Here is a 26,855-nt window from a genome sequence, read left to right as displayed (position 1 = left end):
GCAGTACATCAACACTACCCTGACCACCAGACACTTTAGCAGGGGGGCATGAAAGTGAAAGTGAAAGTGTCAGTCGCTCAGTCGTGTCTGACTCTTTGTGACCCCATGGACTGTAGCCCACCAGGCTCCTCTGTCCATGATCTTCTCCAGGCAAGAAGTGGAGTGGGTTGCCATTTCCTCCTCCAAGGGAACTTCCTGATCCAGGGATTGAACCCAGGTCTCCTGCATTGCAGGCAGATTCTTTACTGTCTGAGCCACCCAGCAGGTGGGGTGGGGGTGGGGGTGGGCAGAAGGGGCATAAGTCCTTGCTTTATTTGACAGAGATTCCCTGAATGACTTGAATGTGCCAGGTGAGGGCTGCATGCTGGAGATGCAATGGAGGGGAAGAGCTGGACTGTGCCCTAGTGGCAAAGCTCACAGGCCAGAGGGGAAGAAAGGCAACTGGGGGCAGGGAGACCAGGGCCAGATGATGTTACAGGAGCAGAGCAGGCATCAACCTAGCTGGCCGGGCTGGGAGTGTCAAGAAGTCTTCCTGGAGGAAGCAGCCTCTGGGAAAAGCAAGGAGCTGGGTTTCATGGGTCAGAGTGGGGAGGAAAGGAAAGGTAGTGATCTCTGTGGAGGGAACAGCCCAGCAAGGAGGAGAGAGCGTGTCCAAGGGACAAATGTTCTCCTGTCTGCAGACCTCAACCGTGGGGTGTAGATTTTCCAGATCTGCCTGTTATTATGTGCCCCCCAAGACTCATATGGTCAAGTCCTAATCCCCAGCAACTCAGAATGTGATTGTGTTTGTAGATAGCATCTCTAGAGAGCTAGTTAAGGTACTAATAAAATGAGGCCTTTAGAGTAGGTGCTAATCCAGCATGACTGGTGTCCTTATAAGAAGAGGAGATAGGACCCAAGAACAGGGGACTTCCCTGGTGATCCAGCGGTTAGGATTCTATGCTTCCAATGCAGGAGGCCCAGGTTTGATCCCTGGTCAGGGAACTACAGTCCACATGGAGCAACTAAGAGTTTGCATGGTGCAACTAAAGATATTGCATGCTCTAATGAAGAGCTGATGCAGCCAAATAAAAATAAATAAATAAGATAAGGTCATAGGGGAAAAAAAAAAGACACAGGAACACACAGAGGGAAGACCAGGGAAAAGGTGGCCATCTGCAATTGAAGGATAGAGGCCACGGAAGACATGAAGCTTGCCAATGCCCTAATCTTGGAATCCAAGCCTCCGTAACTGTGAAAAATACACAACTGCGACTGCTGAAGCCACCTCTGGTCTGTGTACTCTGTTATGGCATCCTGAGCAGACCAGTGCACTCACTGCCTGACTTCAAACACCCCCTCATTTCTTTCCTTCCGTTCACCCATTTTTGGGGAAAATGAGCTCAGAATGGAGAGGGAGGAGGAAGCAGAGGCCATGCCAGCTGGGGATCAGAGACGAGGACTATTGTAGATGGGCCCCTCTCTGCCACCCACCAATTGTTTTGCTGACTTTACCTTCTAGGGTTTGTTATTTTTTTAAAGATTTTTTTTCATGTGGACCATTTTTAAAGTCTTTATTGAATTTGTTACAACACTGCTTCTGCTTTATATTTGTTTGTTTGTTTTTGGCTGCAAGGCATGTCGGATCTTAGCTCCCTGACCAAGGATCAAACTCATAACCCCGGCACTGGAAGGTGAAGTCTTAATCGCTGGGCTACCAGGGAAGTCCCTTCTAGGGTCTTTCCTGAAAAGCCTTTGCTAGTGGACCACTGCCATGGGTGCCCATCTGCTTTCCTTCTCCTTCAGATGCTCTTTGATTTTTTCTTTGGAAACTCCTATCTCTGTCCATGTGCTTTGGGTGGTGACAATCACACCCCCAGTCCCGTTGGCTGGATCTGGCCAATCAGAGTCACAGTGAGTACTTCAGAGATGCCACCCCATATGGGTTCAAGAGCCAAGCCGGGGGATTTTTCTGGAGCTTTTAGGAAGAAAAATCCACTTTCTGATCGAGTTGTAAAGCCAGTGTCTCAATTCTGTGTCTATATGTGGAGAACCCATGTAAGAATGGTACCAAGATGAAAGAAGGCAGAGATAAGAGGAAGAAGGGAAGGGGAGGAGGGAAGAGGAGAAGAGGTATGAGTCTTGCTATAGTCCTGGAAAATCAACCGAGAACACTCATTGGAAGGACTGATGCCGAAGCTGAAGCGTCAATACTTTGACCACCTGATGCAAAGAACTGACTCATTGGAAAAGACCCTGATGCTGGGAAAGATTGAGGGCAGGAGCAGAAGGGAGCGGCAGAGGATGAGATGGTTAGATCGCACCACCAATTCAATGGACACGAATTTGAGCAAACTTCGGGAGACAGAGGAGGATAGAGGCGCCTGGCATGCTACAGTTCATGGGGTGGCAAAGAGTCAGACACAGCTTAGCGACTGAATAACAACAACACAGTCCTGGACTCCTCAGTTATTCAAGTCAGTAAATAGTCCCTTTCGCTTAAGTCAGTTTCATCAGCCGGTTGGCGTGTAGATTCTGATAAACATCCTACAGTGCACAGGACAGCCCCCTACAACTATCTGCCAGAATTTACCATCTGGAATTTCAGGGTCATTTGTAAGCTTTCGGGAGCCTTCACCTTTGGCAATCAGCAGAGACCTGAACTGATATACACCCTGGCCTGTGAGATAGTCTACGCAAAGCCGAAATCAAAGTACTGCTGGAAATTTAAGCCCTCCTATTAGATCCAGAGACATCAAAGGCAAAGAAATGCCGAATAAGACAGAGCTTACTTTTGGAAGCCGGGTTAAATTCCAGCACTACGAGGGTGTCTGGGCCCTGGGGAAGGCGTCCTTCTGTCTCTTGGTCCTCGGGAAAATCCTTTTGCACTGAGTACCTTCGGGAAAGAGGGGAGTCATCTCTGGGACAGCCCACCAGCACCTGGTCCTCGGGCTCCGGCTCAGAGAGTACATCTTCTTCGATAGAGTCATACTCATCACTGGAACCATCCTTTTCTTTCCTTTGTAGATTGACACTAAGTTCCAGGCTTTTTCTTAGCTCCTGCCAAAAGTCAAGAAGAAAAGGAAAAGATGAAATATGTTCCTTTGAGGAAAAACGCCTTTGAAAATAGATCACAGGAATCAAAGAACTATTTCCATCAACCTAACATTTACTAAAACCATCTCAACCCATGTGTCATCCTCACTTTGAAGATGAAAAAATAAAGGGGCAACGAGCAACTCCCTTCTGGACGGAGCAACATTTATAGTACTAATTGTGGTTTCACAGGCTGAGGATGCCACTAAAAGCATGTGTGTGTGTAACAATTTTGATGTGGGGGTGTGTTAAAACAGATTGTGGAGTCCCATCCACTGAGTTCCTGATTCAGTGGGCATGGATGGGGCCTGAGAACTTGCATTTCTAACAAAGTGATGCTGATGCTGCTGGTCCAGGGACCACACCTTGACTACGAAATCCCAAAGGTCTCCAAATGATCCTGATATTCCAGGTGGTAAAATGTCTGGCAGATGGTTGTGGGGGGCAGCCCTGTATACTGAAGGATTAGACGCACTGATAAACATCATAACATTTACTTCTCAACTACAGTTGCTTGATTTTTTTGTATGTGTTTCATCTCCATGAGACTGTGGATTCACAATCTTGAGATCAAGCATTAAGATCTATACTTATGGTGATCAGAACATTGATCCCTGGAGCCAGGATAATTTGGAAACAATGAGAGCACTGCTGCCTTTCAGTTCAGTTCAGTTCAGTCGCTCAGTCATGTCCCACTCTTTGCAACCCCATGAATTGCAGCACGCCAGGCCTCCCTGTCCATCACCAACTCCCGGAGTTTATTCAAACCTATGTCCATCGAGTCAGTGATGCCATCCAGCCATCTCATCCTCTGTCGTCCCCTTCTCCTCCTGCCCCCAATCCTTCTCAGCAACTGGGTCTTTTCCAATGAGTCAACTCTTCACATCAGGTGGCCAAAGTATTGGAGTTTCAGCTTCAGCATCAGTCCTTCCAATGAACACCCAGGACTGATCTCCTTTAGGATGGACTGGTTGGATCTCCTTGAAGTCCAAGGGACTTTCAAGAGTCTTCTCCAACACCACAGTTCAAAAGCATCAATTTTTCGGTGCTCAGCTTTCTTCATAGTCCAACTCTTACATCCACACATGACCACTGGAAAAACCATAGCCTTGACTAGATGGACCTTTGTTGGCAAAGTAATGTCTATGCTTTTTAATATGCTATCTAGGTTGGTCATAACTTTCCTTCCAAGGAGTAAGCGTCTTTTAATTTCATGGCTGCAATCACCATCTGCAGTGATTTTGGAGCCCCAGAAAATAAAGTCTGACACTGTTTCCACTGTTTCCCCATCTATTTCCCATGAAGTGATGGGACCAGATGCCATGATCTTAGTTTTCTGAAAGTTGAGCTTTAAGCCAATCTTTTCCTTCTCCTCTTTCACTTTCATCAAGAAGCTTTTTAGTTCCTCTTCACTTTCTGCCATAAGGGTGGTGTCATCTGCATATCTGAGGTTATTGATATTCCTCCTGGCAATCTTGATTCCAGATTGTGCTTCATCCAGCCCAGCGTTTCTCATGATGTACTCTGCATATAAGTTAAATAAGCAGGGTGACAATATACAGCCTTGACGTACTCCTTTTCCTATTTGGAACCAGTCTGTTGTTCCATGTCCAGTTCTAACTAGTGCCTTTATACTGGGACAAAAGTATACCCTGGACTGTCTGGGGAAGCCAGTGTGTTCTGTCAGTCTAGCTGTGCTATCCCTGTAGCCTTTGTCATAATTAACATAGATGTGAGACCACGAGAAATAATCAAGTTTATGGTTGACCATAAACTTAAGAGTTGTGTGGTAGGCTGAATAATGGGGCTTCCCTGACAGCTCAGCTGGTAAAGAATCCACCTGCAATGCAGGAGACCCCAGTTTGATTCCTGGGTCGGGAAGATCCCCTGGAGAAGGGATAGGCTACCCCTTCCAGCATTCTTGCCTGGAGAATCCCAAGGACAGAGGAGCCTGGTGGGATACAGTCCATGGGAGCCAAAAAGTTGGACAAGACTGAGTGACTATGCACATGCTGAATAATGACTCCCCAAAGACGTTTAAGTCCTATCCCTGGACCCAGTGAATTTGTGAGGGGTCATGAATATATATATGGTGAGACCATATAGAAAACTTCGATCATCTTAGAGAAATCATCCTAAAAAGCCCGATGATAGAAATATGGACATCAAAGATGCTGCTGGTGAGGGTTCAGGAAATAAGGAACATGTTATTGGGAATTAAAGGGCAGAAAATCCTGTTATGTGGCAGCGGAATCTTAGCCAAACTGTGTCCTATAGTTAGGTGGTATGTGGAACTTTAAATGATACACTTGAATATTTAGCTGAAGAGAGTTCCAAGCAAAGAGTTAAAGATAGAGTCTGGTCTCTTCTTGCTGCTGACAGTTAAATGCTAGAGGAAAGGGACAGACTGAGAAAAGAACTGTTAAGTAAAAAGGAACTGGGATTTGATGATTTGGGAAGTTCTCAGCCTATCCAGATCACAAAAGATGCTAAAATCAGGAAATTCACTATTAGAAAGTCCTTGGGTATAAGTGGCTGTGGCTCAGATAGTAAAGAATCCACCTGCACTGCGGGAGACCCGGGTTCAATCCCTGGGTTGGAAAGATCCCCTGGAGAAGGGCATGGCAACCCACTCCAGTATCTTTGCCTGGAAAATCTCCATGGGCAGAGGAGCCTGGTGGGCTACAGTCCATGGGGTTGCAAACAGCTGGACATGACCGAGTGACTGAACACAGCACTGTTAGAAAAGCATACTCTGGAGAAAAAAAATGAAGGGTGTGGCTGGACAACCTTTGGTGAAAACCTCAGAAGGATCCACAGTTTAGAGTATTCAATAAAACTGAGGGTTCTTTGAAGAGATGAGACATGTGACTCATGAATCCCCTTGGACAGCTCAGTGGAAGCCAGGAATAGAGATAGGATTATCCAGGAAAGATCTGTGGCGGAGTCTCTTGTTCACTCTCTAGGAGTGAATCCTAGAGACATACATAGGAAATTCACGTGGTTTTTGAGAATGTCATACCAGCAGAAACACTGCCAGCCTGGGCTGAATGAGAGGAAGAAAGGACAAACTAAAAGAAAGCTGTCAGACTCCCAAAATTGTACAGGCAGGAAACAGGTTGATAAAACTGTGTAGCTGCAAACACATGCTACCCTTCATGGAAGAGGAAGAATGACTCTCAGGGTGGAGCCATGGGCCCAGAGGGTGGAAACCTGAGCCACAGAGAATTATTCCCATGCCTTGAAACCTAATGGAGTTTGCCCAGTTGGATTTCAAAACTGCCTGGGCTTGGTGACTCTTTTGTTTGTTTGTCTTCCTTTAATTTTCTGTCTATTGTAATGAGAATGTCTGTAACTGTAACACTGTGCCTGAACCTCCACTGTATTTTGGAGCAGATAATTCATTTTCTAGTTTACAAGTTCACAGAGGGAGAGAAATTTTGTTCTAAGAAAAGTAACACTCATAGTCTCACTCCTACACAATTTAGATGTAAATGATGAGATTTGAGAGTTTTGAGAAGATGAGACTTACAAGATATTTTGGACTTAAGCTGGCACTATAATGAATTGAGACTTTGGGGACCCTTCAGATGGATGGATGTATTTTGCATGTGGACATGAATCTTTCGGGGCCAGAGGGCAGACTGTTGTGGGCCCCAAAGATGTCCACGCTCTCATCCCCTGGATGGTGAATGTCACCTTATGTGGCAAACAGACTTTGCAGATGTGATTAAGTTAATGATCTTGAGATGGGCAAGATTATCTTGGATATCCAGGGAGGGTCTATGTAATCCCAAGGGTCCTACTAAGAGGAGGCAGGAAGATCAGCATCAGAAGGAGAAGATATAAGGATGGAAGCAGAGGTTAGGAAGGAGAGAAGATGCTACACTGCTGGCCCAGAAGGAAGAAAGGGCACAAGCCAAGGAATGTAGGTGGCCTCTAGAAGCTGGAAAAGGCAAGGGAATGGATTCTCCCCTAGAGCTTCTAGAAGGAACATAGGTCTGAGGACATCTTGACTTTAGACCAGTGAAGCTGAATTTGGACTTCTGAGCTCCATACCTTAAGGTAAACCACTAAGTTTGTGGTAAGTTGTTAACAACAGCCATAGGAATCTTCTTTTTTTTTGGCCATGCCACAAGGCTTGAGGGATCTTAGTTTCCCAATCACTTGGCCAGACGGTGGCCTGGTGGCCAGATGGTAAAGAACCCACCTGCAATGCAGGAGACCCGGGTTCCATCCCTGGGTCGGGAAGATCCCCTGGAGAAGGGAATGGCTATCTATTTTAGTATTCTTGCCTGGAGAATTTCATGGACAGAGGAGCCTGGCGGGCTTCAGTCCATGGGGTTGGGTTGCAAAGAGTCGGACGCGACTGAGTGACTAACACTTTCACTTTTTTACAGTTTCTCAATCAGGGATCAAACCCAAACCCCAGGCAGTGAAAGCCTCGAGTCATAACCATTGGGCCACCAGGGAATTTCCCAGGATGCTAATACAGCTATCTACCTCTTACACCCCTCTTCTTCCCACCCTGCCCAATGTTAAGTATCAGTGATATTTATTGAACAAATAGAACACTGTCTGGCACATAGTAGATGCTTGACAAATATTTGCTGAATGACTAATTTATGTCAGTGACTGGGTAGGAGATGCAAGCAGGGGTGGAGAGCACCCACCTCCCTCGGAGGTGGCATTAATGATGTAACTCATGGCAAGTAACTTAACTTCCCTGATCTGCATTTTGATATCCCTAAAAATGAGCTAAAAAATCCCGACCTCACTGAACTGTTTTATTAAAGTAGTGATGTAAACTGTGGATGATTCTGCCCCCCAGGGGATATTTGGCAATGACTGGAGATGTTTTTGGTTGGAACTAGGGGAAGGGTTAGGGTGAAAGTGAAAGAGGAGAGTGAAAAAGTTGGCTTAAAGCTCAACATTCAGAAAATTAAGATCATGGTCCCATCACTTCATGGCAAATAGATGGGGAAACAGCGGAAACAGTGTCAGACTTCATTTTTTGGGGCTCCAAAATCACTGCAGATGGTGATTGCAGCCATGAAATTAAAAGACGCTTACTCCTTGGAAGGAAAGTGATGACCAACGTAGATAGCATATTTAAAAGCAGAGACATTACTTTGCCAACAAAGGTCTGTCTAGTCAAGGCTATGGTTTTTCCAGTAGTCATGTATGGATGTGAGAGTTGGACGGTGAAGAAAGCTGAGCACCGAAGAATTGATGCTTTTGAACTGTGGTGTTGGAGAAGACTCTTGAGAGTCCCTTGGCCTGCAAGAAGATCCAACCAGTTCATCCTAAATATCAGTCCTGGGTGTTCATTGGAAGGACTGATGTTGAAGCTGAAACTCCAATACTTTGGCCACCTGATGTGAAGAGTTGACTCATTGGAAAAGACCCAGATGCTGGGAAGGATTGGGGGCAGGAGGAGAAGAAGGGGACGACAGAGGATGAGATGGTTGGATGGCATCACCGACTCGATGGACATGGGTTTGGGTGGACTCCGGGAGTCGGTGATGGACAGGGAGGCCTGGTGTGCTGCAATTCATGGGGTTGCAAAGAGTGGGACACAACTGAGTGACTGAACTGAACTGAGGGGAAGGGAGTGCTAGAGGCAACTGGTGGGTAAAGCTGCTAAACAGGGATGCCGCTAAACATCCTAGAATGTACAGGACAGTTCCCACAACAAAGAACGATCTGGTCAAATGTCAGTGGTGGTGTGACTGAAAAAGCCTATGTGAAAGGGAGCACATATTTACCAAAGGCATTTAAAAAGATAATAACAATGTCTTCTAATTGAGTGTACTGACATGATCCATGCAACCCGCATGGAAGCCAGACTGAGGTCGTGGCTCGTGTCTTCAAAGTCTGATCGTGGTGGGCAGTTGGAGGACAAACAGATTTACTGCTGCTCCACAGGGAAACATGAGTTCCTGGGGGGCCTGCTCTTTAACAGCAAAGGCGCTGACTGTAAAGCAGTAATCCTTCACAGTGGAACAATGCTCTATACTTCACAAAACATTCTCAGCTCCTTCTCTCATTTGATCCTCACAATAACCCTGCAAGACAAGGGGGTGGGGCGAAAGCTACTCTAATGATAAATGAACTCCCATTACAACGTGATGAGCAACTGTCTCCTGTTCTCAGCCCACTCTCCCCCCAATCTCAGATGGGGTCATCTTCACTTTTATGTTCTGCAGAGGAGAAGGCAAGGCTGAGTGAGAAAACAGAGGGCAAACTCCTTGGGGCTTCCCTGGTGGTCCAGTGGCAAAGACTTCCTGCTCTTTGCCGGCAGGGGGCCTGGGTTCGATCCCTGGTCAGGGAACTAGATCCCAAATGTTGCAACCAAGAGCCTGCATGATACAACTAAAAATCCCACATGACACAATGAAGATCGAAGATCCCACGTACCACAACTAATACCCGTGTACCGCAACTAAGACCCAGCACAGCCAAACAAATAAATAAATATTAAAAAAAAAAAAAAAAAAAAAACAGACAAACAGTGGGCAACCCCTCTTTCTGCCTCCCTAGTATTCTCGTCCAGTTATGCAGGTCAAACTGATTAAATGGGTGCCAGCAAACTGGAAGATTCCTAGCTGGGAGACTGCTGCATCTTCCAGGAAATCTTGGTCAGTCCCAGGGCCCAGAATCCTGCCTACTAATGTCTAAGGCTGAAGAGAGCCATCCATCATCCACTCCCAGTTCCAGGAAATATCTGGATGGGACATTAGGACTGAGATTCCTTGGTGGCTCCGACGGTAAAGAATCTGCTTGCAAAGCAGGAGACTGGGGTTCAATCCCTGGGTTGGGAAGATCCCCTGGAGAAGGAAATGGCAACCCACTCCAGTGTTTTTGTCTAGAGAATCCCATGGACAGAGGAGTCTGGCACAGAGTTGGACACGACTGAGCGACTAACCCTTAGGATTCTAGAACCCATGGTCAGCTGAGCAGGTTCCCCCCAGCCTCTTCTTTACCTTCACCAGGTGGCAGCCTCATAGTTCAAGTGACTGAATTTCTGGAGTCCCCCCAAGTTGGCGAACTTAAGTCTATAACCTTCAAGCAAGTCCAACTTGTCACAAAGACTAGATGGCAGAGCCATGACACGTGCCCTCAAGCCCTGCTCCCTGCTCCTTCTAGATTACCCAACTATAAAACAGACTCACTTTCATGGTCCTACCAAGGGGAAGATGATGCAGCCACTATTATCATCTTTTTATCCCTGCACACAGGCGTGCTCTGGGGCTGAGGTAATGGTGGGGAGTGAGCAAAGTGAAAGTGTTAGTCGTTCAGTTGTGTCCAACTCTTTGCAACCCCGTGGACCGTAGCCCGCCAGGCTCCTCTGTCCATGGGATTTCCCAGGCAAGAATACTTGAGTGGGTTGCCATTCCCTTCTCCAGGGGATCTTCCTGATCCAGGGATTGAACCTGGGTCTCTTGCATTTGAGGCAGATTCATAACCGTCTGAGCCCCCAGGGAAGGAAGATGGCAAAGTCTCAGACAATCAACGCATGAAGAAAAAGGAACAGGGGACTTCCCTGGTGCTCCCAATGCAGGGGCCTGGGTTCAATCTCTGGTCAGGGAACTAGATTCTGCATGCCCCAACTAAAGATCATTCATGCCACAACCAAGACTGAAGATCCTGTGTGCTGTAACTAAAACCTGGCACAGATAGAAAAAAATATATATATTTTAATTAAAAAATCAAAAAAACTATGGTTCTTGGATGCCAAGTAGATTCTGAGAGGTGGGTCATGATGGATGCAGGGCAGATAGTTGCAGGTAAAGAGGAAGGTAGTGGCAGAAGTGGGGATGGGAGACACAGAAACAGCTAACTAGAAATGAACCACGTGCATACCCTTCACTGTCGTCCATCTAGAAATTTATCCTTCAGCCTTCAGCAGTAAAGACTATCCAGGTGTCATTGATAATAGAGAATGATCTGCATATTCATCTATCAGAGATGGGTTACATTACTAATAGAGCAGGTGTCCACGGAGCCGCAGGCAGCCCTTACAGAGAATGAGGCAGATCTTGTGTGCTTATTCAGAAAAAACAGGTTTAAGTAAAGGAAGCACATTGACAAATGTACCTATAAACCTGATTTTTAAAATAATTATATTTGTATGTATGAAAGTGAAAGTGTTAGTCTTTCAGTCGTGTCCAATTCTTTGTGACCCCGTGGACTGTAGCCTGCCAGGGCTTCTCTGTCCATGGGATTCTCCAGGCAAGAAAATACTGGAGTTGGTTGCCATTCCCTTCTCCAGGGGATCTTCCTGACCCAGGGATTGAACCCTGGTCTCCTGCATTGCAGGTGGATTCTTTACCATCTGAGCCACATACACATAGGCATTCAAAAAGCCTGGAAAAATAAACATCAAACTATTAACAACATTCTTTATTGGGGGTGGCATCATGGGAGCTTTGTTTTACTGAAATGTTTTACCTTAAATGGCAATTAATTTTTTTTTTGTTTGTTTTTTTCATTTTTTTTTTTTTTTATTAGTTGGAGGCTAATTTTTATTTATATAATTTTGGCTGCGCTGGGTCTTTGTTGCTGGACTCAGGCTTCTCACTGAGGCGGCCTTGCTTGTTGCAGAGCACGGTCTCTAGGTGTGCGGGCTCAGTAGCTGGGGCTCTCAGGCTGGTTGCCCCACAGCATGAGGAATCTTCTCAGATCAGGGATCAAACCCATGTCCCCTGCAACAGCAGGTGGATTGTAATTCACTGTACCACCAGGGAAGCCCAGTTTTACTTAATTTTTCATTGCAAGCATTGTTCTCAAGTTTATAAATAGAAAAAAAAAATAGGTATTTGCATTTATGTTTAAATCCTGCTCCTTCCTCCTGAAACTAAATTCCCTATAGGGGTGGTAGGAACAGTGGTGTGGAGGACCCTCAACAGTCAGTTGTCTGAAAAGTCCCTGATCTCTAGCCCTGGAAATCTTCTCTCCGAAAGAGTGATTCAGAAATGGGTGAGCAGTAGCACTTGACACCGTCAGATGATGGAACAGCCTGACTTCCTGTATCCAATCGACAGCGGTCCAGATTCGAGAGGAACAGCATCATCAACATTAACAGGAAGAAACTGCGGGCATGTGGAGTTGGTGATGGACAGGGAGGCCTGGCATGCTGCAGTCCATGGAGTTGCAAAGAGTTGGACACGACTGAGCGACTGAACTGAACTGAAATATACTACTCATAAGTCCTTCTCAGAAAGAACCTCCAGAGGACGAGATCCAAACAAAGAAAAGTAAAGTCAAAATAAAGAACATGGGGGCTTCCCTGGTGGTTCGGTGGTCAAGAATCCGCCTTGCAATGCAAAGGACACTGGTTCAGTCCCTGGTCAGGGAAGTTACTCAGGTAACTGAGCCCGGATGCCCATGCTCTAGAGTCTGTGCTCTGCAATAAGAGAGGCCACCACCGTGAGAAGCCCTCTTACTGCAACTAGAGAAGAGCCCCTGCTCACCGCAACTAGAAAAAGCCCTTGTGTAGCAATGAAGACCCACTGCAGCCAAAAATAAACAAACAAATATTAAAAAAAAATAAACACAGACCAGGAGATGCTGTGATGAAAGGTCTAATAGTGAACACTGACGCCGTTTAGTGATTAAAGAAATACAAGGGACCCTTGAACAATACAAGGGGTTAGGGATTGCTGACCCCCCAAGGGGTTGAAAACCCATGTACTGCTCTCTCTGCCTCAAAAGCAAAGGAATTGATCAACAACTTGCCCAAGAGCAGGAAGCTGAAGCTGTCTGGATAGATAAGGACTCAAATCCTAGTTCTTTTAATTCCACATATTGTGATCTATAATGGAGCATAAACTCTTCCCTACACTTACAGATCTATAAAACAAAAATATAAGAACTGTATTTATTTTCAAAAAAAAATCTGTGTACAAGTGGACCCATGCAGTTCAAACCCATGTTGTTTAAAGGTCAACTGTATTAGACAATCATGTGTATGCAGGTCACGAAATGTAACACTCTAAGCCTAAGCTCTTAGCTAAGCTCACAGAACTGGAAGAGGGCAGACAGTGTGGGTGTACCCTGGCCTCATTTTCCATAGCAGATGAGTCAGTTCAAATCCATCTTAAGTGGAAACAACAGAGTGTTTTTTTAAATGGCAACTCTGGCCTCTTAATAGTTTGTTCATAATTTGTTAAACTGATGGGATATTTTAAAAAATCTTACTTGTGATAAAGAAATCTGAATTTCAATCATCCCTTCTGTTTCAATTTGGTTTTGCTCCTTTTAAACTAACTCAAATTTAAATGCCATAATTGTGTTTACTATGTATATACACATATATAGTAAATATATATATGTATTATACATAAAAGGGGCCTAGATTCTGCATGGCTGCTATCTTCTTCACAAAGGAAAATAACACATTTGCTCACATTGGAAGAGCAAAATTTAGGAACCTAGGCCCTTATAATGCCCATGTGATCTAAAACCATCTGTTCCAGGGGCAAAGGGGAGCTGAACTAAATAGCCACATTCCCTCAAGAAAGTTATTCAAACCTTTTCCATCTGGAAAGATGAGGACCTTGGGCTGGTCGCTTTGAAAGCCAACCTGCCGACACTTCAAAGGGATACCATGCTGGGCCATCTACCAGTGGCTTTGAAGCTATCATCCCGAAATGCCTCTGTGAAAACTTACTTTACAGCTCTGCTTCAAAACCTTGTTATATGCAGTTTCAATGCTCAGCCCTTAAAATGTTCAGTTCAAGCCCTTTCAACAGAAAGCCTTCTGCACGGAGGCCAGCTGCAAACACCACAGGTGGAAAGCAGATGACGGGGCGGTATACAAATTGGCCTCCTTGCTGGAGAGCCAGGGAGGAGATGCAGGGAAGGAAGGATGCTGGAGCAGTGGCTAAAATGCAGCTGAGGTTTGATGGTCAGTGGATTAGTGTCTTACATCCCTGGTCTTCCCTCTTTTCTGTTGGGCTAGGAAAAACAGCAAAACCAGTCAGGTCACCATAACACACAACATGTCTGCAATAGTAGTGTGTGCACGTGTGTGTGCTAGTAGTGCATGCGTGCGTGCTAGGTCACTTCAGTCGTGTCCAACTCTTTGAGATCCCATGGACTGTAGCCCACCAGGCTCCTCTGTCAATGGGGTTTTTCAGGCAAGAATACTGAGGGTTACCATTTCCTCTTCTGGGGGATCTTCCCCACCCAGGGATAGAACCTGTGTCTCTTACATCTCCTACATTGGCAGGCGGGTTCTTTACCACTAACGCCACCTGGGAAGCCCCTGCAATAGTAGCAACAGCAGCTATAATATCAACAACTTTTGCCACATATCAGGCACCAAGCTAGCCCCTCTATGAACCTCATCTCCCTGCAGTTTCCCACCATCCCTGTGTGAGGGTGTCCTTATCTTTTACTTTTTTTTAATTTTAATTTTTGGCCACACTGGGGAGCACGCAGGATCTTAGTTCCCCTAACCAGAGATCAAATCTGTGCCCCCTGCAGTGGAAGCACAGAGACTTAACCACTGGACTGCCAGGGAAGTCCTAGGTATCCTTATCTTACAGGCTCAGTTCACTTATGTAGCAGCCCAAGGTCATGAGGCTAGAAAGGGCAGAGCCAGAGGTTTGGATGAAAGATTGTCTGTCTCAAAAGTCCAGGGTTTTTCATCCCATGCCCACATTTATTCCCTGCCTGGCACCAGTGCCTTGGAAGCCAGTGGTCTCGAGAGTGAGATGAAAGTCAGGTTCTCTGTGATCGTCGATTGGTTTACATAAAATTTATCACATCTGCCTGTAACAGCTTTCGATACAAAGCTGCTGTGAGGCCACTATACGTGTTAAAGCATGTGTTTGGTTATTAGTGGATGAAGCATTAAATCTGTAACCACAGTCAGAAAGGGGAACAGCTCAGTCTAAGTTCTGGGCGTCGGTTCTGGGCCTGACTCCAGTCGCCCTATGTCCCCAAGCCCCCAGCTCTCATGTGAGAAAAAATGCCCTGACAATCTGACAGGTTGTGGAAGTGATGCAATGAGATAATAGCTATGAATTAGTCTTTCATGATTGCTGTAACAGAGGTCTAGATTTTACAGAAAATTTAACAGTGAAATGACAGCATATTCTTTTTTCTTTCTCAGACCCTATTGACACTGCCGACAAGAAGATCAGATGTTTAGACCATGAAGCCACACCGGATACTTTAAGAGAGTCCTCAAGAGGAAGCAGCAGTCTCTGGGGAAGAGGTCACAGATGCACATTGAACCCCTCATCTCTCATTTGATCGGCAGTTTTATAAAAATGGAATTCACATGCACTGTTAGTTGCAATAGTTTCCAGTAACTCCTACTGTTTGATATGAACCATTTTACAGATATTAACCTGCCCGGAAATGATTTTTACCCTGCAGGAAGGGGTTAATTAACTAATTTGTCCTTCCTTTCATTCATTTCTTGTTGAATATATGTGTGTCCCCATAAGCAGGTCTGATTGCTAAGTGCTAGGGACAGAGTGATGAATAAGACAGTGTCCCTGCTCTCATGAAATTTATAATCTGGCAACAAAGATAGCTATTCCATAAGAAATTACAAGCATAACGAGTGTCAGGAACCCACGTCTGAGGCTTACCAATCTACACCTCAAGCCTGGTGGCATCTAGACCACAAACTTCCCAGAATCAAGTGACGAGCTCTAATTTCAGGGTCCCTACTGTGTATTTTTAAATCACATTTCCTTACATCAATTTTCACAGAACTATGGCTAGAAAAATTTGAGTTATACCGAACGTCAATTACCTGTACAATGTTTTTGCTTTTCTGCTACTTTCTTACACCCCCCCATTCAACCTTGGATTTACTTTCACTGATTTTCATTCAAAGATAAATAGATGTTTGAAGCCCTTCCCCCAGAGTTTCAGTCTCAAATGTCCACTATTATGAAGGGAAAAGCCATCCTCCTCTGAGGGCGTGGAGTGATGTAAGAGAAAAAGCACAGACTCAGGAAGCAGATGGGTACCATTTCCTGGCTGTGGTACCCTGGGAAACCCTGTGGCATCAGTGTGCTGTGGATGCCTCGCCTGAGCCTGCCCAGAGCCAGGATGGGGTGGTGGCTGAAAGATCATGAGAAGGACATCGTATAGCGATGGCAGGATAGAGACCAAACAAGCCAGAATGCTGCTAGAAATTCTGAGGAATTCCTGAAAGGCAAGAAAGCAGAGATCACACTTAGGAAGCAGTAAAAGCAGAGGAAACGACAGACTGAAACAAGGGCAGTAAAATTTTCCATAGAAGGAATTGTGTGTGTGTGCATGTATGTGCACAAAGCAAGTCTAGAGTCAAGGTGGAGTGAGAGGAAGCCCTGGGGCATTCACGGGGGCCTGGTCTTAGGGCTGGGGGCCCCTCCCCAGCTGTATTAAGTAGAGAGATGTTCACCTGCAGGCTGATGCCTGAATGCAGGCACTGGGGCAGGAAGGCAGGGCAGTGCCCCGGGAGGTCATTGTCCCCAAGGCAGACTAGGAGCTCCCATTCCTGGAAGGGGAGCTAAGACACACAGCTTCCAGGAGCGTGTTGTGCCCCAGCCAACATCAGGGTCAGGTTACACCGAATAGAACAGGCAGAAGAAGAAGGATTCTCAGATACAAAGATGAGCAGACAACCAAGAATGACCAAACATTTATCCAAATCCTAAAGACTGGCACAAGATAAAACTTACCAAGAGAACAAATATACAATGAAAGAAAGTTAAGAGAGTAAGGAGAAGAAGGGACTTCCCTAGTGGTGCAGTAAGAACCCGCCTGCCAATGCAGGGGACATGGGTTCCTTCCCAGGTCTGGGAAGATTTCACGTGCTGCATAGCGGCTGTGCCCTAAATCCCATGCTCTGCAACAAAAGAAGCCACCGCAATAAGTCTGAACACAACAGAAAGTAGCCCCCGCTTGCTGAAGCTAGAGAAAGCAACAAAGACCCAGTGCAGCCAAAAATAAATTAATTTTTTAAAAAGCAGTAGAGGAAGACTTTAGAATACTGAAAATTAATGTCCCTGGAGAGATTTAAGAGGACATTTCGTCCACAAAAAAGAAACAACTAGAGATCTCGGGCTTCCTAGGTGGCGCTAGTGGTAAAGAACTTGCTTGCCAATGCAGGAGACGGCAGAGATGAGGGTTTGACTCTTGAGTGGGAAATATCTCCTGGAGGAGGGCATGGCAACCCACTCCAGTATTCTTGCCTGGAGAATCCCCATGGACAGAGGAGCCTGGCGGGCTACAGTCCATAGGGTCGCAAAGAGTTGGACATGACTGATGTGATTTAGCGCGCACACAGATTTTAAGTTTTAATTTTATCATTAACATTTTTAAAAAGATAAATAGCAGGAAAAGCTATTTAGTGTGCTACAAATTCAAGCCAAACCATTTCATAAGAACACAGTATAAAAAGACAAAAATATGAAAGAAAACTTAGGAGACTTGAAGATCTAAGGCGACATTTGTCCAAAAGAAGCTCCAGAGGATAGAACAGAAACAAGGAAAATAGTAACAATAACAACAACAATAATAATAAGTGGGCATTTTCCAATGCTAAAGAAAAACACAAGCCTTTAGAGTGAGACTACCCACCTAGTCCAGACAAGGACCCAGGATAGCTTTTTCCTTCATAATAGTGGACATTTGAGACTGAACTCTGGGGGAAGGGCTTCAAACATCAATTTATCTTTGAATGAAAATCAGTGAAAGTAAATCCAAGGTTGAATGGGGGTGTAAGAAAGTAGCAGAAAAGCAAAAACATTGCACAGGTAATTGGCGCTCGAGTATAACTCAAATTTTTCTAGCCATAGTTCTGTGAAAATTGATGTAAGGAAAAGTGATTTAAAAATACACAGTAGGGACCCTGAAATTAGAGCTCAACACTTTATTCTAGGACAAAGATAACGATACTGATATATTCATATGGTAAAAGGAACAACCTGTTAGAAAACACCTTGACTCTATAAGCACATGATGACAGAGATTTGAAATATATAAAGCAAAACAGAAAAATATAACGGAAAACTGACAAGTTCACAGAAATCACCCAGATTAAAAAGACAAAAATTGAGTAACACTCTATTGCAGTGGTTTCCTAATGAGCATAAGAATTTTTGGGGAGTCCTATTAAAAATACAGATATTGAGCACCCTGCTCCCTTCTAAACTCAGTTCTATATCTTTTAATGGAATATGAGAATTTATTTTCATTTTAGATTAAAAATCTTTTATTTTAAATAAGAAGCTAGTGATTCTGATAAAAAGTGGTCTGGGACTATACTGGGACCTGCGTAATTGCCTGGTTAAATAGCACAATTAATAGCTTACTTTAATCATGAAAACTTTGTACCAGAAAGAGAATGATTATTCTTTTGAAATACCATAGAACATTCACAAAAAATGATTTGGTAGACCACAAAGTCTCCAAAACAACAGAAATCAAACAGACCAAGCTCTCATCACGATGCAGCAAAATTAGAAACTAACACAGAAAGACAGACACAAATTCTCTACTTAGAACATTTGTAAAACTCCTCTAAATAATCAGGGAAAAACTCTAAAATCACAAACCAATTGGAGTAAATGACAATGAAAACACTTATACACATAAAAAATTTATGAGATAAGGGAAAAGCAGTATTCAGAGGAAAATATGTAGCCTTAAAATCGCTGTATTAGAAAATAAGTCTGAAAATGAGTGAATTAAGCATTTAAAGTAAGAAGCCAGATATGGGACGGGGCTGGTGGAGAATCAAAGCAATAAACTAAAAAGTTTAGGGAAGGAACCAAGACAAAAGTTGAAATGAACTGAAATAGAAAACAATAAATGAATGAATGACAAAGAATGCATGCTCAGTAGAACTGAAAGCTGGGCCTGGTTTGTCTGGGTAGAGAGCGCTTTTCCTATTTTATTCAGCTTACTTCTTAACTGAATCTCTTCTAATGGGAAATCACTCATATATTAGATGTTATATAAAATGACACAAAATAATATGAAAATACCTAAGAAATTCTAAGTAGGCTATAAATACAAGAAATAAAAAAGATTATTTATTCTAGTATTGATTCAGAGATCGTTTTACATTTTTATGAAGATTGAAAAGGATGCTTTAGGAAGTCAAATACCATTCAGTATCTTCACTTACAGGAATGCTCTATTGGGTGAAAGGATTACTATGTTTCTCAGATCTGGACCTGCATTTCATGGATATTTGTGCTTGTTCAGCATCACTCCACATGAATCATTCATGCTCATCACTGAATTATTTCTGCTCAGCTGGCTTTGTGCTGTCTGACCTGCCTTCTCAGTAACCAGTCTAATGCCATCAGCCAGGTGGTTCTTTGGTCTGAGCTATCCAGCTAGGTATCTCTGGGTACATTCATTCAGGACACCATGCCCCTGATGGTTCTGGGTACCAGAGGGGCTAACTCAAGTACCAATGGAAAGGACAAAAAACTCAGGAGGGAACAAAAGTTTCATTGTCTAAATCAAAAGTTACAAGCTGGTGGTCTGTAAACCAAATCTGACTAGGCACATTTTGCTTGGTCCACAGAAAATCGTGAATCAGTTTTGCTGTTGTTGTTGAGTAGCTAAGTCATGTCTGACTCTTTGCGACCCCATGGACTATAGCCCACCAGACTCCTCTGTCCATGAGATTTCCCAGGCAAGAATATGGAGTGGGTAGCCATTCCCCTCTCCAGAGGATCTTCCCAACCCAGGGACTGAACCTGTGTCTCCTGTATTGCAGGTGGACTCTTTCCCACTGAGCCATCAGGCTTCATCACTGAAGCCCTTGTGAATTAGTTACCAACGTAAAAATATGGGAGAAAATCACAACACAAACAAGACCAGACACTTGGCTTCTCTTATAACTAGAAAGGCTGGTGTCACTGGGACCCTATTTCCACATGATGACAAGTCGGCCGAGCTATGTAGAGACCATTCCCTATGTCCCCACTATGCCCTGCCATGCCCTGACACCCAAGCCAAGTGCTGTCCTTCTTCCCCCCAAACCCTGCCAACGAGCCACTCATGTCACTTAAAATATTCATTTTAATTAGCACCATCTGCCAGAAATCCCAACATTTCAGAATCCAAGCTACATCTCCCAAAATGACTCTTCTACCCCAAGCAGCACAAAAATTCTTTTGTCAGATTATGTGTCCTGATTCATAGTTTGGAAAATACTGTCACCATAATTACAACCTAGCGGTGTGATGACTGAACTCAGCTATGTGTGGGCTGGCCAGGGGGCCTAATCAACATCTCTGCCATGCTCGCTCATTGATTCAATCAATCAATTACTCAATTCACTTGCTTTACAAAGATTTGCAAACTAACTCTAGGCCAGGCACTCTTCTAGGGACCAGAGACACAGCAGGTCTCTGCCAAACTGAAACTTAGATCTGGGGTGGGGGAAGGGTGTTGCAAGCCCTAAGTCTGTAACTTGCAAATAGCCTCCAGAAATAGTCCTGAGATGAGAGGGGGGGCTCCACGAACTATTATGTATCCTCTGCAAAATCCTCTGGATTTTGGCATACGGGAACATCTATAAACTCCCTCTGGGATTTATGATTTCAGAGCTGACAGGCCCAGGAAAGACCTAATCTACTCCTTTTTGTCACAGGGGAGGAAATGGGGCTCCAAAAGAGTGTGACTTAGCCAAGGCCCTCCAGAGTTTATAGAAAAGCCCAATCTACCCTCTCTGGACTTGCTGAGTCTAATCTTGCTCTTTCTCCTTCCTAAAACAGGAGCCACAAACTCCCACATCTTCAGAAAATGTACTGTTGTGTGAAATAGTAATGGGAGCCTTGGTATTAGACTATGTGGAGTGGTGAAGACCAGGGCAAACAGAGGGCTCAGGCTCAGAATAAAAGTTTTCCAATTAAAAATAAAACAGCAACAATGATGAGTACAGTACAACACCAGGCCAGCCAATGAAACATGCTTGTGTGTTGAAGCTGGCTCTTGAGGTCATGTGTCCAAGCCCTTCCCTTTGGATACATTTTCCACTTATTGATACCTGTCTGCCCTTCCTGGGTTTCCCTAGTGGCTCAGTAGGAAAGAACTCTCATGCCAATGCAAGAGATGCAGCCTCGATCCCTGGGCCAGGAAGATCTCCCAGAGAAGGAAAGGGCAACCCACTCCAGTATTCTTGCCTAAAAGATTCCATGGACAGAGGAGCCTGGCAGGCTACAGGGGTCACAAAGAGTCTGACACAATTTAGTGGCTGAGCATGCGTGCATCTACCCTCATCTTGAATTTGAGCACAGTTTTTTTTTCAAGTCATAACTGATTAAAATATCAATAACCTGAGATATGCAGATGACACCACCCTTATGCAGAAATTGAAGAGGAACTGAAGAGCCTCTTGATGAAAGTGAAAGAGGAGAGTGAAAACCCGGCTTAAAACTCAACATTCAAAAAACTAAAATCATGGCATCCAGTCCCATCACTTCATGGCAAATAGATGGGGAAACAATGGAAACAGTGACAGACTTTATTTACTTGGCCTCCAAAATCACTGCAGATGGTAACTGCAGCCATGAAATTAAAAGATGCTTGCTCCTTGGAAGAAAAGCTATAACAAACCCAGACAGCATATTAAAAAGCAGAGCTATTACTTTGCCAACAAAGGTCCGTCTAGTCAAAGTTATAGCTTTTCCAGTAGTCATGTATGGATGTGAGAGTTGGACCATAAAGAAACCTGAGAGTAGAAGGATTGATGCCTTTGAACTGTGCTGTTGGAAAAGACTCTTGAGAGTCCCTTGGACTGCAAGGAGATCTAACCAGTCCATCCCAAAGGAGATCAGTCCTGAAGATTCATTGGAAGGACTGATGCTGAAGCTGAAACTCCAGTACTTTCGCCACCTGATGTGAAGAGCTGACTCATTGGCAAAGACCCTGATGCTGGGAAAGATTGAAGGCAGTAGGAGAAAGGGATGACAGAGGATGAGATGGTTGAATGGCATCACTGACTCAGTGGACATGAGTTTGAGCAAGCTCTGGGAGTTGGTGATGGACAGGGAGGCCTGGTGTGCTGCAGTCCGTGGAGTCGCAAAGAGTTGGAGAGTACTGAACTAAACTGAACAACAACAAATCCTCTCTTACATGTCCCTATTTCTTATGAATTGTTTTTTCTCAAGCTGGAGACATATTTTGAATGTGCGCCATGTTTTGAATGTGACCAAAGTGAGAAAACCAAATATGAACGGTGCATATTCATTGTCTTAATATAATAATGCCTTAATAACACACAAAAAATTTACTGTCTCTCTAAAATTCACCTCTTTAAACAACCTAAATAAAATAATTGAGTCAAAAATATAAATAAAATAATTTTATACTAAAACACTTCTAAAATAGATTGACTTCCTTGTCTTCTTAAAAAGAGTATGTATAGTAAACATAATTTAGTCTTTTCATAATATGTATGGTCGATATTCTGGATAGAAATTGATCTGTAACACAGGAGATATTGCCAGGAGCTATTATGCTTTCTCATCTTTCATTTATTAAGTGACATCCTCTCCTGACTGAGTTTGCAGAAGTGCAGGAAGAGGTTTGAAGACAAGGGCAGAGCCCCTCCCATCCTTTTCTGGCTTTTGTGAACCTATGGAATTTTGTGGTTGTTGTTTTATTGTTTTTCTCTACAGTTATTTTAATTTTATATGATGTAGAGGAGATTTTAACTTCCAATTTTAACATTTCTTTCTTTTAGAGTCCCCAAATCCAAGCCACAAACTTCAAATGATCTCAAAAACTTTCCTTCCATTTGAAGAACTCTAATCTTCAGTCCTGAATATTCTGAAATTAGTCTTGAATATTCACTGGAAGGACTGATGCTGAAGCTGAAACTCCAATACTTTGGCCACTGGATGCAAAGAACTGACTCATTTTAAAAGACCCTGATGCTGGGAAAGATTGAAGGCGGGAGGAGAAGGGGATGACAGAGGATGAGATGGTTGGATGGCATCACTGACTCAGTGGACATGAGTTTGAGTAAACTCCAGGAATTGGTGATAGACAGGGAGGCCTGGCATGCTGCAGTCCATGGGGTCGCAAAGAGTCAGACACAACTGAGTGAATGAACTGAACTGAACTGAACTAATCTTCAGACCTGATTCAGGATCCCCAGGAATTAAAAACTGTTAAAAACTAAGTGACCGCCCACAAACAAGTCTCTTAGCTTAAAAAATAGACCTAATACATGCAATTTAAACAGATATCCTTAGTGATTCCTGTGCTGATCAAATTTTAGGACCCATGGCTCTCTCTCTTGTCCTTATAATGGTGGTTCTCGAAGTGAAAGTGAAAGTCACTCAGTCGTGTCTGACTCTTTGCGATCCCATGGACTGTAGTCCGTGGAATTCTCCAGGCCAGAATACTGGAGTGGGTAGCCTTTCCCTTCTCCAGGGGATCTTCACAACCCAAGGAAAGAACCCAGGTCTCCTGCATTGCAGGAGGATTCTTTACCAGCTGAGCTACAAGGGAAGCCAGGTTCTCAAATATTGCTGCAAATTATAATCACGTGGGGAGCCTAAAAAGAGGAGTCTTGTTTGAGCCTAAACAGGATCAGAATCAAAACCTTTGGATGATGGAACTTGGGCATTGGTGCTTATTTTATTTAGTTAGCTTTTTACTTTTTATTTTGAACTAATTGCAGACAATACCAAGCCATCTCGTGTACCCTTCATCCAGTTTTCCCCATGGTAACATCTCACATAATGATAGCACAATCTAGAAACTGACATCAACACAATCCTAAGTTTTTTTTTTTTAAAACTAGGTCTCAATTTTTCACTTTTTTTCTATTTCTTTCTTTGCTGATGCTTAGCTCTATTGAAGCAGCTTACCTCCTCCCTAATGAGCTAGCTTCTTAAAAACTTAGTTTGAAAAAATGTAAAACCCACAGAAAATTTATCAGCATAGTGTAATAGAAGGGTACAATGAATACCCAAATACCCAGCACCTACATTCATCAATTCTTCACCAGTTCTCTGAGACCTGAGAACAACGACCTTATCTTACATCACCACAATACAATTATCGAATTCAGAAAATTTAACATCAACACAATATTATTTTCTATTATGGTTACAGTATTATATAATATGGTTAATTTTTAAATTTCATTAATTTCCCCAAACTATCCTTAAACCACCTGCCCCTCCCCACAAGATCTCACATTACACAACGGTGATATCTCTTGAGCCCCCTTTAACCTGGAACAGCCTTTCTCAGTCTGTTAATGCAACTGACATTTCTGAAGACTCCAGGCCAGTTGTTTTATAGACTGTCCCTCAATTTGGCTTTGTCTGGTTGTATCCCCATTGGATTTCACTTTTGAAAAACATTTTCCATCAATGTTCCCAGCCTTGGGTTCAGTGGGGAAATGTTTGGCAGAGGAGCGGTCTTCTCCATCATTGTTTAAAACATAACTGATGGATGGCCACCTCTCAACACCTTCCTCCCAGGCAGAACATCAATAATATTCATAATAGACCATGCCCCTACGGAGACCTGGGCCCTTTCGGAAGCAAAAACAACGTAATGTGATTCCTGGCCTGTGATTGCTAATTTCATGGAACAAGGAGTCCTGGGGTCAGGGTTTCCAGTTTGGGCTTCTCTGAGACTTGGACAAGCGACAACATTTCTCATGTCTGTTTCCTCAAACTATAAAAGGAGAATGAAAACACCTAGCACTTAACTCGCAGCATTAATGAAAGCAGTGATGGATGATTTATTCTCCATTCAGTACTGGTCACTGAGTAAGTGTTCATTTAACGTGAGCTTTTACTATCATTCAAGAAAATGATGAAAGGGATGCGGATGAACCTAGAGTCTGTCACACAGAGTGAAGTCAGAAAGAGAAAAGCAAAATAGCATATATTAATGCATATATATATATATATATGGAGTCTAGAAAAATGGTGTAGATGAACCTATTTGCAGGACAGGAATAGAGGGACAGATGTAAAGAACGGGCTCGTGGACAAAGCAGGGGAAGGAGCGGGGGTGCTAATTGAGAGGGTAGCACTGATATATACACACAGCCATGTGTAAGATAGGTAACTAGTGGGATGCTGCCGTATAACACAGGGGGCTCAGCTCTGTGCTGTGATGACTTAGAAGGGTGGGGTGGGGGGCAGGAGGGAGGCTCCAGAGGGAGGGGGCATATGTATACACATGGCCAATTCGCTATGTAGTACAGCATAGGCTAACACAACACTGTAAAGCAATTATAGTCCAATTTAAAAAAAGCAAAGCAAAGCATGGTATCAAGTCAAGTCTCTCATGTGTTGTTTGAAACCTGGTGGGTGGACCAGAGGTTTTTTTTTTTTTACATCCAATCCTGTTGTGATCTGTGCTGTGTTCCCAGGTGTAAATGGAGATTCTCCCGTGGGGGGGGGTCTGTCCTATGGCCCAGCTATTTTAGTACAGAGAAGACCCTGACCTCTGAGAGTTAGGATCTGAAAGTCCGTCTTACCATTACATCCTGAATAGTTAAGAGGATCCTTTCTCTGTCCGTACTGCTTGGAAGGTCAGAGCGTCCTTTTGCGTTTGGAAGGGAGAAATTAAAATCACAGGCCGTGGTGCTGGTGGGAGATTTGGTATCCTAAGGACAAGGAGAAAGAACTGGGCGTGGTAAAAGCAACTTACATCCCTGGAGATGAACGGGGTCCTCTTTCCCCTCTGTTGGTCTCCAGGCCTCCCCTCATTCATTCTCACTCTTCAAGTTCATCTGTTGGAACTCACCCCTGCTTTACCAACATCACTTCAAGACACGGCTGCTAAGTGGACCAGGATTCACACTCGGGGCCACCAACAACCAGAGCCACTGTTTCAGTGGCTGAAGTGGGTTCAGATGTCTGAGTGATACAGGTATTGTGAGATGGCCCCAGAATGTTGTTGCCTAAAAATGGTGGAACTATCAAAGAGCCTGGATGGTATAATCCCATTTATGTGAAATGAACAATAAAAAAGAAAGAAAGGAAGGAAGAAAAAAGGCACTTGCTTAAAGGTTATTTATATGGTAATCTGAAACTGCAGAAGTTCCCAAGCTAGAGAACTGCCCTAAAAAAAAAAAAAAAAAAAAAAAACCCTCCTTAAGTCTCACCGTTGAAATTAATGGAGGGTGACTGAAGGGATTTACTGAAGAGCCTGCTGGGGACAGAGTGGGACAGGCGGGTCACTGGGGGATGCTCCACCAGTGGGGGAACCGCCAGCTAATCTACACAGCACCAACAGGTGGGTGAGATGTCATGGGCCACGGCAGAGTCCATATGTGGCAGCCCTCCTGGTGCCACACGGGTTGGCACGGGTCTCTAAGTGTCAGCAAGTAACAGTGACTTCAAAGCCCTGAACTGTAATTGTGGGCTAACATCTAATTCACGCCGCTCCAGGATCTACATGATGGAAAGAAAAACTCAAGAAGGCTTTCTGGAAGTTGCCACAGTGGGCAAACCTTTTTCCCATGACCTGTCATGCTCTCAGGGACTGACAAGATAACTAACCACAGAAAACACCCACTCATTGGGAACAGGCCAGGACCAGAACATTTCCGATCAACTATCTCATGTTGGATATAACTGATATATACTGCAGAAAACACCACTCATTGGGAACAGTCCAGGACCAGAACATTTCAGACCAACTATCTCATGTCGGATGTAATTGATATATACTTTCAAGGAATATAATGTATATATGCAATTTCCAGTCTGGATAGTCATGTACCTACCTATTCACAGTAATAGTCTCCAGGGCAGTGGGAT

At 44.0% G+C, this 26,855-nt stretch overlaps 1 protein-coding gene and 1 non-coding gene across 5 annotated transcripts in view; one reads left to right on the top strand and one right to left on the bottom strand.

Annotated features, from left to right (window-relative positions):
• Positions 1-26,855, bottom strand: part of KATNIP (katanin interacting protein) — a 228,715-nt gene that overhangs the window by 114,584 nt on the left and 87,276 nt on the right. For 2 of the 4 annotated variants that reach the window (XM_061153071.1, XM_061153072.1), the window contains exons 7-8: positions 25,568-25,696; positions 2,772-3,039 (exon numbers count right to left, since the gene is read on the bottom strand). In XM_061153071.1, the coding sequence (XP_061009054.1) occupies positions 2,772-3,039; positions 25,568-25,696 (397 nt within the window). The remainder of the gene's footprint in view (positions 1-2,771; positions 3,040-25,567; positions 25,697-26,855) is intronic. The other 2 variants (XM_061153073.1, XM_061153074.1) reach the window with 1 other exon arrangement.
• TRNAW-CCA (transfer RNA tryptophan (anticodon CCA)) lies at positions 912-984 on the top strand. Its single transcript has one exon. It is a non-coding gene; the product is annotated as a tRNA-Trp (tRNA).

Source organism: Dama dama, chromosome 10 (genome assembly GCF_033118175.1).
Source record: "Dama dama isolate Ldn47 chromosome 10, ASM3311817v1, whole genome shotgun sequence".
Lineage (NCBI taxonomy): Eukaryota > Metazoa > Chordata > Mammalia > Artiodactyla > Cervidae > Dama > Dama dama.
The sequence above is the reverse complement of the archived record's forward strand: the minus strand, read 5'-3'. Positions and strand labels throughout refer to the sequence as shown.